The sequence below is a fragment of the Anas platyrhynchos genome, chromosome 1 (assembly GCF_047663525.1).
Source record: "Anas platyrhynchos isolate ZD024472 breed Pekin duck chromosome 1, IASCAAS_PekinDuck_T2T, whole genome shotgun sequence".
Classification (NCBI taxonomy): Eukaryota; Metazoa; Chordata; class Aves; order Anseriformes; family Anatidae; genus Anas; species Anas platyrhynchos.
The window spans coordinates 83,187,166-83,204,475 of NC_092587.1; the positions used below are offsets into that span (position 1 = coordinate 83,187,166).

The 17,310-nt window shown below is 37.8% G+C and overlaps 1 protein-coding gene across 2 annotated transcripts in view; it reads left to right on the forward strand.

The window, feature by feature from the left end:
• The window catches only part of MAN1A2 (mannosidase alpha class 1A member 2), a 135,598-nt gene that overhangs the window by 74,057 nt on the left and 44,231 nt on the right, over window positions 1-17,310 (forward strand). For both annotated transcript variants that reach the window (XM_021278243.4, XM_038180749.2), the window contains 2 exons: window positions 13,447-13,541; window positions 17,020-17,143. In XM_021278243.4, coding sequence (XP_021133918.2) covers window positions 13,447-13,541; window positions 17,020-17,143 — 219 coding nt within the window. The remainder of the gene's footprint in view (window positions 1-13,446; window positions 13,542-17,019; window positions 17,144-17,310) is intronic.

Consider the following 17,310-nt stretch of genomic DNA (forward strand, 5'->3'; position numbering starts at 1 on the left):
AGAACTAAGCATCTTATCTAGTACGAACAGCATTTGTCTGTGGAGAGAGTCCTTAAGCTACTTGTTGAACTACTTGCTTTTTTCATTAAGTGGAGCTTCACCAGTTAAAACTTCTGATGTGACTGGTAGCATAAAATATTTCTGCTAGCAGTAACACATGGGATGACAGAAGCCTGAGGATTGACAGTGTCAGTTGTTATGGGGAGTACACTACACTCACACTTGAGAACTAGCATCAAATAAAGAAAACAAAGCAAATATTATTCTAATAGCTGTTGTGTGATGGTGGCTGGAGGACATTCTTGCCATTAAGACAGTTATTGTCTGCTGCTGATTTATTAATACAATAAAAGGCATAGCATACTGTTTTATTTTTGAAGAAAGTTATTCATGACATCTGCAATATGAAAAAGATTAATGATTCACTGTGCTTGCGTATGCCAGCAGTTCCTTTACATGGTTGTTTTTCTCCTTTTTATAAACACCATCAAAATGACGCTTCTTTCTGGGCATGATACTGTAACTTGTTTGGATAAATTCAACCTGAAATCTGTCATTTAGAGTCGAGAGCAAGGGCTGTAATCTGTCCAATGGTCCATTAACAAATAATCAAAATAATCCTTTCAAGGATTTTTTTTTTAATTTTTCCAGGGAACTGACATGCAGTGTTTCTCCTGTTCAGGAAAATTCTTTAGTAAAACTGTGTTATTTACACCAGAGGATATCCCTGACAACTGACCTGCATATGTAAAATCTAAGTCTTCAGTAAGCTAATATATTTTGTGAACTGTTTTCACAGTTGTCTTGCCTGTGCTTATGAAGGGGCTTACCTAAATTAAGTTTGTCAAAAAGTTAAAAACTCAGAAGAGATGACAGCATTGTGTGCATCCTGTCCAATATTTTCAGTTTATTGCCATGAGATGAGCTGCTTTTTCATAAATGATCCAGACAACTCACAGGTCTTTAGCAACCTGAAAAAAAAATATGTTTTAAGGAGTTTTAAAGCAGTGCCATGTGTATGCCCACTGTAGTGCAGATTATAAACTTCGGACAATTTCTGTTTACTAGAAATTTCTGTAAACATTTTTTTGACTGGCAAATGATACTTCACCTAATTTATTGCTGAATCTTAATACTGCATAGCACCAGAAGAGGAAGAAAGGAAGAAGAAGCTGACTTTATTGTAATTTTGTTGACTCTACTGTAGGTTGAAATGAAAATAGGTTTGCCCATTTGTGTAATATGCCTTAACCTTAAAGCATTAGAATTAAAGGATAAGCTGTTTTAACAGTAAAAAATAGGGTAACTATGCAGTGATAGCCACTCTTAAATAGAATCATAGAATGCTTTGGGTTGGAAGGAACCTTAAGGAACTCATCTAATTCGAATTCCCCTGCCATGGGCAGGGACACCTTCCACTGACCATGTTGTTCCAAGCTCCTCCATCCAGCTTGTCATTAAACAATTCTAGGGATGGGACTTCGACAACTTCTCTGTGCAACCTGTTCCAGTGCCTTACCACCCTCTGAGTAAAGAATTTCTTCCTTATGTCTAATCTAAGTCTACTGTTGTTTAGTTTAAAGCCATTCCCACTTGCCCTGTTACTGCACTCCTTGACAAAGAGTCCCTTTCCAGCTTTCCTGTAGGCCCCCTTTAGGTACTAGAAGGCCACTCTAAGATCTCCCTGGGGCCTTCTCTTTTCCAGGCTGAACAATCCTTATGCCCTCAGCCTGCCTTCATAGGAGAGGTGCCCCAGCCCTTTGATCATCTTCGTGGCCTTCCTCTGGACATGTTCTAACAGCTCCATGTCCTTCTTGTGCTGGGAGCCCTTGAGCTGAACACAGCACTCGAGGTGGGTTCTCACAAGAGCAGAGCAGATAAGAAGAATCACCTCCTTCAACCTGCTGGCCACGCTGCTTTTGATGCAGCTTAGGGTACAGTTGGATTTCTGAGCTCTAAACCAGCTCACATTGAGCTTCTCATCAACCAACATCCCCAGGTCCTTCTCCTCAGGGCTGCTCACAATCCATTTTCCACCCAGACTGTATTTGTGCTTGGGATTGCCCCAACCCAGATGCAGGACCCTGCACTGGACCTTGTTGAACCTCATGAGGTTCTCCTAGGCCCACCTCTGAAGCCTGTCCAGGTCCCTCTGGAAGGCATCCTTTCCATCCACTGTGTTGACCACACCACACAGCTTGGTGTCATCAGCAAACTTGCTGAGGGTGAACTCAGTCCCACTGTCCATGTCACTGTCAAAGATGTTAAACAGTGCTGGTCCCAATACTGACCCCTGAGGAACACCACTTATTGCTGATCTCCACCTGGACATTGACTGTGACTCTTTGAATGCGACAATCCAGCCAATTCCTTACCTACTGAGTGGTCCATCCATCAAATCTGTGTCTCTCCAATTTAGTGACAAGGATATCATTCAGGAAAGTGGCACATGCTTTGCAAAAGTCCAGGCAGATGAAGTCAGTTGCTCTTCCCTTATCCACCAATGCTATAACCCCATCATAGAAGGCCACCAGATTTGTCAGGCATGATCTTCCTTTAGCAAAGCCATGTTGGCTGTCACCAATCACTTCCTTATTTTCCGTTTGCCTTACTGTGGTTTTCAGGAGGATCTTCTCCATGACCTTGCTGGGCATAGAGGTGAGACTGGCCTGTAGTTCCCTGGTCTCCTTTTTTTCCATTTTTAAAAAAGTGGGTTATGTTTCCCCTCTTCCAGTCAGTGGGATCTTCTTTGGTCACGTTACTGTAAAGGGTTATAATTGCTAAGAAAGAATAGGTCATTTGTCACTACCTGCATGCCATGCATTTCTTGATGACTGTGTCTATTAGCTTTTTGCTCCCTCTTTAGTAGTTTTAACTATCATGCTGATGGGTACTGATAACAGCAAGCATGGTATCGTACCTGTAATTTTTCCATATGTTTCATTAATTTGCACTGATGTTGACATTGTAAATGCTAATTTCTACTCACTGAGTTTCCTTACAAGAACTTTCCTGGGAAGTTTAGCTTCTGCACTGGAGGTTTTCACACTTGATCTCATTCTGAGAGGAAGTATGGTGTTCTTTTTGGACAACTGAGAGCACAGTTCTTCTGGCTGGATTGTTTAGGCTGCCCTTTTCCCTCTAAAACAAGAATAAAATTCAACTCCAGACATGATCACATTTTAACAAAAGGCATCTTTGGTTTTGCATTTTGGAACTTCTTTGCATTCAGTGCTAAATTCCGTCTTTAAAAAGGAGTTTGAATATTAAAACAAAAATAAAAAAGGTTGCTAAGCAAAACTACTAAAACTAGCAAGAATTCACTAACAAAAGTTGTGTTGCCTCTAAGCATATGTACACCTATCATGTGATAAAACTGAACTCTTCAAATCTGTTAGGTATCAAGAGGATGCTAAGCCATCTGCAGTGGTTACCATATTACAGTTTAAAAATTGGAAAATCAGCAAACAAATTTGCACAGAAATGACCGAGAAGTGCTCTGGCCTAGTAATTATTATTTTGCTTTTAGTTTAAAAATCCAAAATTTCAGATACATGCCTAAACAAGAAGAATGTTTATGTTCAAAAAGGTCATTTAAGGTGACCTAGGTATCTGTGAGTCAGTCCATTTTCACTCCTTTTTCCCCACCCAGGAATTCAGTTGATGAGATCATCAGCATAAAAATGATTTGATAATAAAATGGCTCACATCAGAATGTATAGCTGACTGTTAATTTGCCTATGTTGAAATGGTAAGTAAATAGAAAACTATTGAAATTCAGTCAACTGGTCATTTTGGCTTGTACAGTTGAAGTCAGTTTTAATGTTACCAAAGATGTACATGCAGGCTGTTAGTTATAAAAAAAACGAACACACAGAAAACAATGACCCACATTGTCCAGACCAACAGAACAAGGGAATGTGTTTTGAGTATTCTGACTGAAGAATATGTGGAATTCACAGAAGACGAGCAGCTCAACTCGAACTTTTTATGTGAAATCTTGTGGCAAAAGACCTGTAAGCATTTGGATTTACAGAACAAGTTTTGAACATGAGGAGGAATTTACTTCTGTTTAAGTCATTAAGAAAAAGGCCAGTGTTGGTATGCTCTAAACTTACTGGAAATCATGTTTTAAAAAGGATGTGTAGAAACAGCAGAAGTGGTAGAAAAATCATGAAAAGGTAGAGGAAACTCCTGTACACATGAATAGTCAGTCAATGTATCATAGGTAAATCAATCCAGATATGTCACTCTGTCAGAAAATAGTATTTAAAGTTACTTTGGTAATTGTTCTTTATTTTATACAGAAGTTGAGATTGTTGCTCTGAGCCTTTTTGATTGTTTGATTGCATGACATAAAAGAGGAAAATCCTTGTCTTTTACATCTGGCTGTAAGATCTATAAATTATTCTTCAGAAGTTTAGGATATTTCTCTTACCATTTTTCAAAATAAATGTTTTTTCTAGTGTCTTGCAGAATTTATGCAAATATGAAGATTTGGTACTTACTAATTCATTGCTTATAGCTTGTGTTCACCATGTAATTTTTTTCAGAGCTTGGACCTAATGCATGCATATAACTGTGAATAACCTAACTATGTCTGCAAATATATAAAAACATGCCAGTTCATCCATTTAAAAAAAAAAAAAAAAAGCAAAACCAACAAAACGCTATTTACTTGCTTTCAGGTGCAATGTAATGGACTGTATTTTGTATCTGACATAGTGTGAAGGATATGTTTCTGTAAATGTAAAAGCTATGTGTTTTTTTTTTGAATATTTTGTTTCTAGAGAATGATTTTTGCACTGTAATCTGTCACATCATACCAAAGGGAGGAAGGAGTCTGTTTATAATGAGTGTACATAGTGTGAAACAATATGTAACTTCATCTATGTTTAACTTTTTTGTAAAGGCAAATACAGTCTAAGGAGGACTGAGTCATTTCTGGCAAAGTCTAAAGGGGAAATCAAGATTGATTTGAAATGGAAAGCTTGGCAGCACATTGAAGAGAAAGAGGAGACAGGAATAACAGAAAGTAGAAACTGATACAATGTAAGCACAGCTGAAGGACAAAAAAGATGACATAGCACAGAAAAGTATATGTGAAAATAAGATATTTGACGTGAGTGGAGAATGTATTAGGAGCAAATGTTGCCAAAAATGCTATAGATTAATAATCAGAGGTGGTAGATAATTTTTACTGCATGAGAAGGACTCTCATAAAACTTGTAAATATAGCATAAATGGCTTAATTACTTGATTTCAGAACTGTTGTTAGGGTTCCTAATACATAGTTTCGTTCTAGAATCTACAGAGATACTGGATCATCAGTTGGGTTGGAACCCTTAGGAACATAGTACAGGCTTGGTATTAGCAAAATAACAAGGATCATTGATAAAAAACACACTGAAAAACCTACCAAGATAAATTTCTACTGTTTACTTCGTCTGAGTGTGTTTAGCCAGGAAGATATGTTGAAAGGCAGATACGTTAGGGTCAATTCTAGGTCTGAAGAATCTGCTCTGGTGATGAGAAAGTGTTTTTCCCTATTCCCCAGGCTGTTCCTAGTACTCTTGTTTCTTGTAGCTAGACTCTTGTAATTCTCTTCATGGTCTCTTGTTATTGTCTTCTCTGCTTTGGCCTTCCTTCCATTCATTTTCTGGCCTTCCTCCTGATGCCTTCTTCTTCATCCCTTCTGCTCCTGTTCATGCTCTTCTAATTTCTTCTGCCTGACACTTTGTGTGAGATGGGAGACTGGAAGACCTGCCTTTACCACTTTTGCTTCCCTGCTGGTAAAGCTCTGCACTGATCTTCTGCCCCTTGATGGCTGTTTTGTTTTGTTTCCTGTTGGCCATCCAGATGTTTTATCTTCCTCATTCTGCTTTCTTTTTTTGTTTTAAGACAATTCTTCTTGCTGCCTGCAACCAGGAGAACACTTAAGCCAGATGCCAGAGATTGTGTGCTCTCACATCTGGTTCCCAGTGCTACTCTGGCTCCCACAGCAAGAAGAAATCACGTGAATGGAGAGGCTCTTAAAAGCCCAATTGTGTCTTTGAAGCATGCATAGGTGTGAGTGATTCTGTTTGGTATGTTGTACAAATGCAAGATTGTTGCTTCTAGAAGGTTACTGATCTAACAGGTTAATACAGCCTGTATATTTGAACTTACAGCAAAGAAATTGAATCTGAAAAGAAGGAAAAATAAAGCAAAAAAAAAAAAAAAATGCCTGGACTCAAAGCAACTTTCTAAAAAAATAGAAGACAGAATTAATTCAAAACAGCCATGAATTTTGGCTCAGCTAGGCAGGATGAGAAACAGTATATTATCTCTTACTGGAACGATCAGATCTAGGAGCCGTTTATATGCCAGATTCTCATAGCACTTATTCTTAATTTTAAATGATTTGTGATGTTTGCTGACTGGTATGAAGTGTATCGGATCTGAAGGTCCTTTAAAAATGAAGAAAGTGTAACTTTTCTACTCATGAAACCAATGCCAAGGAAGTAAACGGAAATGATGCAGTTTAATTGGGGCACTATTAACCCGTGCCAGGTAATTTAGATGTGATTAGCTGGTTGTCCAGTGCATGCCAAACTTTTACATTTAGGTCTTATAGAGCAAAGATTTCAAATATTTCTAGTAAGTTAATTATGCACAAGCTTTTTAATGTAGATTTTTCAAAAATATCAGTAGTGTGAAACCAATGAATATTTCATTAGATCCTAAGATGCTATAGCCAACAGTAACTAGATTCTTCAAGTCTGTTGTCCAGGAAAGCAGTTTGGAAAACTTTAGTAAAAGATAAAGATAGTATCACTTAAGAATTCTGTTTGCAAATCCTTCACTGCTCGTGGTAAAAAGAAAAAAAAAACAAAAAAAAACCAACCCTCCATAATATTTATTATCATATATTAAAGAAGCAACATTTGAACATACAAACATGCTCCTTTGTAAAATATAAATAGGGAAAATTGTAGTCAGCCAGATAATCTGTTTATCTGGATTTAATTGATGCAGTTCAAATATTTTTCTTCATTTATTATTCTGCTCAATTTTAGACTGTAGATGAATTACATGATCAAATAGACATTTAAATGTTTTTCTGTGCAATTGTAACATAGGAACTACCAATAGGGTAGTTTTTCTAGGTTGTCTGTTCCATTCAGATCAGTTGATACAACGGGGTATTTTTTTGCCATATCTTTTACTGGTACTTTACCTTTGCCTGTGTTCAAAATCCCACAAAACATGACCTTTTATTTTTACCTCAAAAAAGTGTAGAGCCTCTAGGAAAGAAGAGATCTGGAGACTTGGGTTATGAATAGACCTGTACAGTCCTGCAGGCTTTTCTGGGCTTTTTGTTTTAGAAATGGAGTGCAGAGTACAATTGCAGCTTTTTCCTTGAAGTCAGGATAATTCTAATACAACACGTTAAGAAATTTTTGCAAGCTAGATAGAAATATTAAGGGTAACTAGGCTTGCATAACTGTAATTTTTAGAACAGAGGCAACTGTTCTGTCACCTGAGTTCATGCATCATCTGGAACTGGACAGCCTTTCTTACCTTCCTACCATTCTTTCTTTCAAATTGTTTACAAAAGTATATCTTGCAGAGAGGTGTTCAGTATGACTTTGTTTTATAAAAATATTTGTCTTATGTGTAGTGTCACTGGCTAAACAAAATGTTGGCCTAGTCTACAAGTTTTGAAAATATAGCAGAAAATTCTCGGAAAATTCATTTTACAAAGGCACTTTTCCTTTAGTAAAAAAAAAAAAAAAAAAAAAGGCAAACAATAACAACAAAAAGAAAAACAGTTTGACTTTAGAGACTATCATTAAACAGAAGAGAGGGGCCCGGATTAGAATAGATGCAGGAAACAGCAGTTGCAATACATTCAGAAATGTTGACTTTGAGATTGGTGGTTTTTTTCTTGTGTGTTGTTTCTTTCTTTCTTTTTTTTTTTAAAAAAGATTAAACATTTCATAAAGTATTTCTTGTTTCCTGAAACCAGTAAATCAGCAAATCATGTAATATTTATGAGTGAAGTATTGTCTGCTCAGTTGAGTTGTTCTTGAGAGACCAGAATTCTCTTCCACAAGAGGACTCTACATCAATAATTGCGTAAACAGAAGTAATTGATCCCAGACTTCCATAAGGGTGAATTTTAGCAGTGTTCTAAAACTTTGAAGACTGTTGAGATTAAAAGACCCATACCCAATTCCTTTGACTGTCTGTAAATTTTTGCATATAACTGCCTCATACCTTACAGAAGTGCAGTGATATTCTCTGCCTTGACTTCAGGAAGGCTTTCAGCACCATATCACATAAGATCCTCACAGAGAAGCTGCTGAGGTATGGGCTAGATGAGCAGATAGTGGTATAGATTGAAAACTGGCTGAATGGTGAGGCCCAGAGAGTAGCAGTCAGTGACACAAAGCAGTGAGAGGCCAGTAGCTATTGATGTACCCCAGGGGTTAGTACTGGGCCCAGTCCTGTTCAACATGTTTATTAATGATCTTGATCTGTTGAGCGTACCATTGGCGCATTCACAGATTAAACTATAAGGAGTCACCAGAGGGTCACACTGCCGTCCAGAGAGACCTAGACAAGCTGGAGAAATGGGCTGACAGGATCCCCGTGCAGTTCAACAAAGAGAAGTGCAAAGTCCTGCACCAGGGGAGGAGCAGCCACGTGCACCAGTACATACTGGGGGCTAGCTGTCTGGAAAGCAGATAGGCAGAAAAGGACCGAAGTGGTCATCAAATTGAAAATGAGACAGCAATGTGCCCTTACTGGAAAAAAGGCTAATGGTATCCTGGCTGCATTAGGTCAAGTACTGCCAGCAAGTCAAGGGGAGTGAGTGATCCTTCCTCTCTGCTCTGCTCGGCAGCTGTGAGGCCACACTTGGAGTACTGTATCCAGTCCCAGACTCCCAAGTTCAGGAGAGACGTGGACACACCAGAAAGGGTCCAACGAAGGGCCATGAAGATGACTTAACAGACTGGAGAGTCTCTCTTATGAGGAAAGGCTGTGAAAGCTGGGACTGCTTACCAGAAGGGAAAGCACACGGGGAATCTCATAATAAAATATAAATATCTCTGTATAAATTTGTGAAGGGAGGGTGCAAAGAAGACAGAGACAGTTGACATCATAATCCAGATTTAAGCTGATTCTTGGTGAACTTTTTTTTTTTGACTCTTAGAATGCTGAGATGGGTTTGGGTTTTTCACTTCTGTGTTATTTTTTTCTGTCATAGAGAAATTAAAATAAATTCAGAGACCATTCCTTTCTAGGACAAGTCTTCTCTTGTCTAAAGACTTTGTCTTTTAGAAGCACTACGTGTTGTTCGTCAAGTATTTGGTAATCATTACAGCTCATCAAGACACATATGGTAGTGTTTAATATTTCTTTGTTAAACCTCTGCTATGACTCAATATACTTCCACTGCTGAAAAGTTGCAGTTGTATTTATGTTATTCTGCATCTTTTTACCACCAAAAATGTTGTAGTTTGTAGCTGCCTTGCTAAATCTCACATCATCACAGATTTACTTTCTCCAGGACAAATTCTAGATGAGACAGACCTCTTCAATCATTACTCACAAAGTGCTTTTCCACTTTTTTTTTCTTCATACTATGATAGCTGAAATGTTACCTCAACCTTTTTGTATCTCCCTCTTGTCACAAGAGACCTTTCTAATGAAATCCTTGGAATTTATGAGAAGCAAATACGTTATAAAGAGGGACCTATTTCTTCGTAGCATGATATCCCTTCTTTCAGCGGGGAACTCCCTAGGAACATTGTAAAACTCTGGTGTTCCCAGTCTTATATAGGGGTGTTGTGTGTCTTTGGAACTTACAGCTGTTCACCTGTCTTGCAGGCTTTTTATTCTGTGCCTTCATAGGCAATGAAACAAATATGCTTATTAAGGTAGCTATGTTTCTTTTTGCAATAATGCTACATATTTTGGTTTTCAGCAGTAAATCATACCACTAGTCCCTATCTCTGCTCATGCAGGAAGTCCTAACTGATGAGTTGAATTTTAAATGGGTGGTTATCCACAAAAGAACTGTAAATAGTTCAGTAATGCATATTGAATTCCAAAGGTAAAAAGATAACTACTTTAGATTGAGTCAAGATTTTAGACTGTGCCAAACAATATTCTCAGCGGTCTGAATCTATTGGTGTGAGATGTTCTCTTCATTATCTGCTTTCAGTATTTGAATAGGCCAGCCTTGACACCTTACTTCATGCTTCTGTTATTTTATATTCTCCATGACCATGGAAAACACAGTTTATTTCATTTTTCCATGTATTGGCATTGTATGGACTGAAAGGTTACTATCTTGTCTTCATCTTTTCTGTAGGCTAAATAACCACAGTGCTTCTACTGTTTCTTAACAAGGTCTAATTTCAAGGCATCCATTCATTTGGGTTCTTCTCTGTTCTTCCTGCTTGTGTTGTTCTTGAAATGCAGTGCCTAACAATGGAGAACTGCCAAGGCTGAAACAGAATGTATCAGTTCAACTTGTTCAAAACAAACAAACAAACAACTCATGCTTACTATATTATAAGTGATCATGTTGTCTGCTGTCATAGCATTATTTACAAGTTAGGGCCTCGTGCATTTACTGCTGCTGTTGTGGTACGTCTGAAATTTATTAGAAGGAGCTGTTTAAGTTAGCTCAGCAGAATACTGTGGTCACATCTGCAGTCTCTCCTACAAATGACATTTCATCTACCACTGCTTGTTTTATTTCCCTCTTTTCTCTACCTTTCTACAAATGTGCTCTTCTAGTTACTTTGCTTTGATAAAAACCTAAGTAGCTTTCTCTCCAATCTTGGAGAGAAATGAGTATGCATAGATAAATGAGTATGCATAGGTAAATGCAGTATCAAACATTAGGTTGTTTTGTTACCCAAAAACAGCAGTGAGAAATTCGTAGGACTCTGAGATAGTGGTAGGGTTGGAAGGTACGCTAATATGAAGTAATGGCCTATCATCAGTTGAATATTAGTGTTTTCTTTGATGAGAAGGGTAAGGAGGGGCAGTTTCACCCTTTGGCGCTAAATAGTAGTGCTCAGAGTCCTCAGTTCAACAGAGGTGGCAGGAATGTGCCTGTAATCACAGCAAGTTTTCACAGATGCTATTAATATCATTGTCTGAATTAACAGTCGCTACTTTCCACTGGCTTTCTGTTTTTTTTTCACATGCTGAAATGGCTGGCACAGTGACTATATTGCTTTCCCTGCCCCTGTGTAGATTCATGTACGTTTTGCTCAGCTTAGCCTGTGCTTTCTGCACTGTTACTAAAAAACTGCTTCCAATATATTGTTTTTTCCTAAGTTATTGTAGTGCATTTCATATTGACTAAAAGCTGGATAGTAGTACATAAATAGTTAGCCGTTAGGAATATTCTAGTGAGGAAGTTTCTAGGGACATTCTCCCACTGAATATTCTTGCCACAATTTTTCAGTAATTTTCATAATAAGAGTAATGCAAACAAATAATTGTATGCATAGAGTTTTCAAAAGGTGCAGGATCCAAAAGCTGAAGCTAATAAATTCATGTCAGAGGCATCTTTCCAAACTATGTACTGTTTAAGTAGAACTTATAATTCTGTTCTGGAGGTGTTGAAATTGTTCTGCATTGTAGAGGTAACTCACTGCAGGTGGTGATAGCAGTTCTATCTGGTCTTGGTCCATCTATTAAAAATCTAAAATTTCAGCAACATTTTTGACATACATTCATAGATGCAAAGCTGCTAATTTACCAATGCCAAGGCAGAGCTTTTAGTTTTCTTCAGGGTTTCTTTTTTTTTTTTTTCTTTTTTTTTTTTTTTTGCAATTACCATAGACTCCACCTGTATTATTCCTCTTACTTATACTATGCCTTCCTATTTTGACTTGGGTCTTTATTCAAAGTCAGAGTCTCTGAATTTTACTGTTAAATTTCAGCATGTTTTCTCACTGTCTTTTGTCAATATCATTGCTGAAAATCATTCAAGCCACGTTGCCTCCATTACTTCACACTTACATCAAATCCTATTTTGATGATTCCAGTATCCGCTTTTTCAGTTTAGACATACTTCATCTTAGAATTCATTTAGAATACCTCTGTAGAAGTTTTTTCCTGGCTCATTGCTTTCAGATCCACCCCCATCTCTTCATACTCCACTGCATCAAATGCAATTAGATGTCATCTTTAATATTCTTTTCTGTCTATTTCATGTCTTACTAGTCACCTTCTAAAATATTAAGATATTGATCTTTTCCCACCTTCATATGAAAAATGAGAATAGTCTTGATTGCTTATTTTTCAGATTCTCCAGGCAGCATCTTTTCTCTTTTCCTCCTCTAGACTTTAAAAAAGGAAGAAATACTTTTTATAAATATAACAGAGCTGTCTTGCAGTCCTTCTTAAAGCTTTTAATTCTCTTCATTACAGAACATTGGTCAGCTAGTTGATAATACTGTTTTTATAGTATGTCCCTGTTGTATAAGTAATTGTTGAGCATGGTAGCTCTTTTTGTTAAATGTTTGCGCAGTGCCTCAGCAGATGAATAATGTTATCTGCTAATTAAGAAGATGCTTTTGCAGAAATATGGTGAATATTGACAATGAGTTAATTGATGTGTGTGCTAGCAACTAGCTACTAAGACCAATTTTATGTCATAGGCATCTGCCAAGTATGCCTTCTTGGAAAAGATGCTTCCTATAGGCTTAGCAGGAACTTTCTCCAAGTTACTCATTTAACTAATGAACATCAGGCTCTAAATAAAGATATTACAGGTTTATGTTCTGAAAGCACATTTTTTAGAGACATGAAGAACAACAATGGAAATTAATTTTGTCCTGTCAGTAAATTGTATGACTAATCAAACTGGAGAGGAAATACTAAGCCTGTTATTTTTCTTCTGTATTATCAATGAAATAAAAGCTACAGGAAACTGCGCATATTTGGTTTTGCTTAGACAGTGTTCATAAAAAGATAGGAGATCTGTCTACACTAAATATATTGTTAAAGAGATTGTAAGTTTGTAAAAGTTAAAACACTTGTGTGTCAGGTGGAGGAGTTGTCTTGCTTTTAGCTCCAAAATATAAAGTATGTTCTAAAGACTGCTTTAGACAGTGTTTGAAATTCTTAATGTTGGTGGAAGGAGGTAGAGTGAGGATTGATATCCTTCTTTCATAGGAACCTTCGCAAAGTTGCTGGCGAGCATGGAGGCAGAGTCATTAACATAACAAGTTTTCTTTTCATGTTCAAATCCTAATGATATTCATAAAGTGAACAAGTGAAAATAAATGAGAAGTTAATGCATTATCTTTTTTTGCAACATAAAGCTTTTCTTAGATGAAGTGGGTGGGGCAAGGAAATTTCAGTCCTTATAGTTCTTGGAGATAAATCAGAATTTGTAACTATTTCCACTTGATCCTACTATCTTAGGTTTTCAAGATCAAAGCAGTGCAGCTGGCAGGAAAACTTCTTCCAGCCTTCAACACGCCTACAGGTATACCATGGGCAATGGTGAATCTGAAAAGGTAACGAATTTTCTTTTGTGTTCTCTGTGTTTTTCCCCTTCCTCCAACTTAGAATTAGTAATGGCATATGTCAGTTCTTCTAAGTAGTGCAATTGTAGAAAATGATGACAAATTGGTATTTCTGGAACTTAAGAATAATGTTAATAGAGTTCAGAGCATCCTACCTCATTAACTGCAATAATTTGTGACCATTAATTTTTTCCCTGATTCTGCAGTAAGAATTCAACATGTCATTAGAACATACTGAGTTTATTATGCCATATGTTGTCCTAGAACTTAATGATTAGTTGTTTAGTCATCACATTCCTATTAAAAAACAAAATTGTTTACACGCCGTGGTTGAATTTACTGTTTTTTATGCACTTTGTGAGCTGTATGTTATCAGAAATCTCAAAAAGTTTTAGGATGCTGAAGATACTCAGTCATGATGATTCATTTTACAGTTTGGCTTAGGTATAAAGGCTAGTGTGCTGAAGTCCACTATGGTCAGTTGAGATGGATAGGCTCCTTTGATGGCTGTTCAGCTGAATACTGAACTTAGGTGGTCTGAATTGCCTTGTGGAAGAAAATTGCCTTGTCTAATTTATCTTGCATTGCTTGTTCAATTCTGGGTTTTCCCTCAAATTTTGAAAGCATTTTTTGACACAAGGCATTTTTTCTATTTTTATCATTGTGGTGCCAAAATTTTCCTGTGAGTGCATTCACTGTCTCAGTCTCTTGGTAGCATACAGAGCCAGCTGGCATCACAGCAGAAAATACAGTGGCTGACATGCAAGGAAGCAGTGACAGTAGCATGTGTATGTGTGAATGCTTATCATAAGGCTAACACACACATAACAGGCAAGGCCTGAAAGACAGATATGAAAAATTAGCAACTTGTGTTTTATTAGATTTTGTATTTTTCATGAAACACTTTATTTTCTCTCTCTATGAGAGTTGAGCCAAAAATAAATAAATAAATAAATAAAACGTTTTTGTCTCTATACAGTCTGTGAACAGTGGTTACTGTATTTTTAAAGATGTTCTGTCTCAGGTAAAGCTACAATTGCTGCTCCATTACCAATGTTTTTCATTTAAATGTTTCCTTTTTCTAATTGTTATTATTATTAATATAATTTATATAATTAGAAAATTATATAAAATATTATTAAAATTATATAAAATACAATTTTAATGATAATGATGATGATTATGATGATGATAATAATAATAATAATAGTAATAATAAACAACCACTCTCAATTATATATGAAAAGGCCTGGTAGTCATGTGAAGTCACTGGTGACTGGAAAAAGGGAAACATCACTCCCGTTTTTAAAAAGGGTAGAAAGGAGGATCCGGGGAACTGCAGATTATTGAGCCTCATCTCTGTGCCTGGAAAGATCATGGAACGGATCCTCCTGGAAGCAATGGCAAGGCCCATGCAGGACCAGGAGGTGATCTGAGACAGCCAGGACGGCTTCACCAAGGGCAAATTGTGCCTCACCAGTCTGGTGGCCTTCTACTACACAGTAACTGCATCAGTTGACAAGGGAACACTGACCAGTGTCATCTACCCGGACTTCTGCAAGGTCCATTTGACATGGTCCCAGATGACATCCTGGTCTCCAAATTGGAGAGAGATGGATTTGAAGGGTGGACCATTCAGTGGATAAAGAATTGGCTTGAAGGCCACACCCAGAAAGTGGTGGTTACTGGCTCTACATCCAAGCAGAGGCCAGTGATGAGTGGTGTTCCTTAAGGCTCTGTCCTGGGACCAGTACTGCTTAATATCTTTATCAGTCACATAGATAATGGGATCAAGTGCTCCCTCAGCAAGTTTGCAGATGACACTAAGCTGAGTGGTGCAGTTGATACAACAGAAGGAAGGGATGCCATCCAAAGGGACCTGGACAAGCTTGAGAATTGGGCCCATGTGAACCTAATGAGGTTCAGCAAGTATGAGTGCAAAGTGCTGCACCTAGGTTGGGGCAACCCCAGATACGAGTGCAGATTGGAAGAAGAATGCTTTGAGAGCAGCCCTGCAGAGAAAGACTTCGGAGTTGTAGTGTATGAAAAGTTTTATATGAGCCAGCAGTGCACTCTTGCAGCCCAGAAGGCCAGCTGTATCCTGGGCTGCATCAACAGAGGAGTGGCCAGCAGGTCGAGGGAGGTGATTGTCCCCGTCTGCGAGGGAGGTGATTGTCCCCCTCTGCTCTGCCTTTGTGAGGCCTCACTTGGAGTGCTGTATCCAGATCTGGGGCCCCCAGCACAAGAAGGATCTGGATCTGTCAGAACAGGTCTGGAGCAACTCTCCTATGAAGAATGGCTGAGAGAGCTGGGGATGTTCAGCCTGAAGAAGAGAAGGCTCTGGGAAGACCTCATTGCAGCTTTTCAGTACTTGACGGGGACTTACGAAAGAAGATGGAGAGCAACTTTTTGCAAAATCAGGACAAGGGGGGATAGTTTTAAACTAAATTACGATAGACTTAGATTAGATACAAGGAAGAAGTTCTTCACTCAGAGGGTGATGAGACACTGGACCAGGTTTCCCAGAGAAGTTGTGGAAGCTCATTCCTGGAGGTGTTCAAGACAAGTTGGAAGAGGCCCTGGGCAACCTCATCTAGTGGGTGGCATCCTTCCCATGGCAGGGGGGTTGGAACTAGATGATCTTTAAGCCCCCTTGCAACCCAAGTCATTCTATTTTTCTATGATAAGTAAGAAGACATTCGTAATTGTAATTTTACTGGTAACTGAAATCTTGTATGAAAAAAAGTAGAAGGAATCTCCTGGAAAATATGGCTAACAATAAATTAAAGGACCTAGTCCTGCAAGCTGGTGAAAACTCACAGATTAAATTAAAACAGAGGTAATTTAGGAGTTGAGAATTAACACATAATATCTCTTACAGTGCAAAAGATCTATGGCATGATAAATTCTGATGGTTCCTTATGTGAATCTGAGAAATTCATAATATTCTGCCTACCGTAAACATACAATTTTCCTAGGTAGAGAGAAATAGGGCCCAACCCATCTTGTTCAAGTGTCTAACGCTTACTTTAAGCACAAATAAAGGGAAGACAGCAAATACCTGACAGAAGATGGAAGCTAATGCTGCCACACTTAGAAGTATACTTGTCTCATCTGATAATTGCTTTTGATTCTTGTTCTTAATAATATAGAATGAATAGAAAACAATTGAGAGATTGGATCCAGCGTTAAGATATTGAAATATACAATATATTGATGCACAAAAATATAATCACAGGACTTTTTATCAATGACACTATGTTTTGGTTTGTTTTTTCTCCCCAACTTATACCACCAAATCACCAACCAATCTACCAAACCACAACTCCAGTAATCTTAAATACAGATTAATATTTTGCTGTTACCTCTTTAATTTTCTGCAGTAGTTGTACTAGTACTGTGCACAGTAATTCTGATTTTTTTTTGTCCTTTTTTTTCCTGATTTCTGCATGTATTTCTTGAAAATCAGCGGAGTGGGTCGAAACTGGGGCTGGGCTTCCGCAGGAAGCAGCATCCTTGCTGAGTTTGGTACTCTACATATGGAATTTGTCCACCTCAGCTATTTGACAGGGGACCCTGTGTATTACAACAAGGTAGGTATCAAATTCATTTTTTTAAATCATATAATTGTCTTTTTTACTGTTTCAGCATAAATTGCATTAAAGGAAAGTGCCTCCTGTATTGCATTTTGTAATGGATTATGTTCTATCTGCATTCTTGCTAGCAAGTAAAATCTTTCGAACATGTACATGTATTTCTA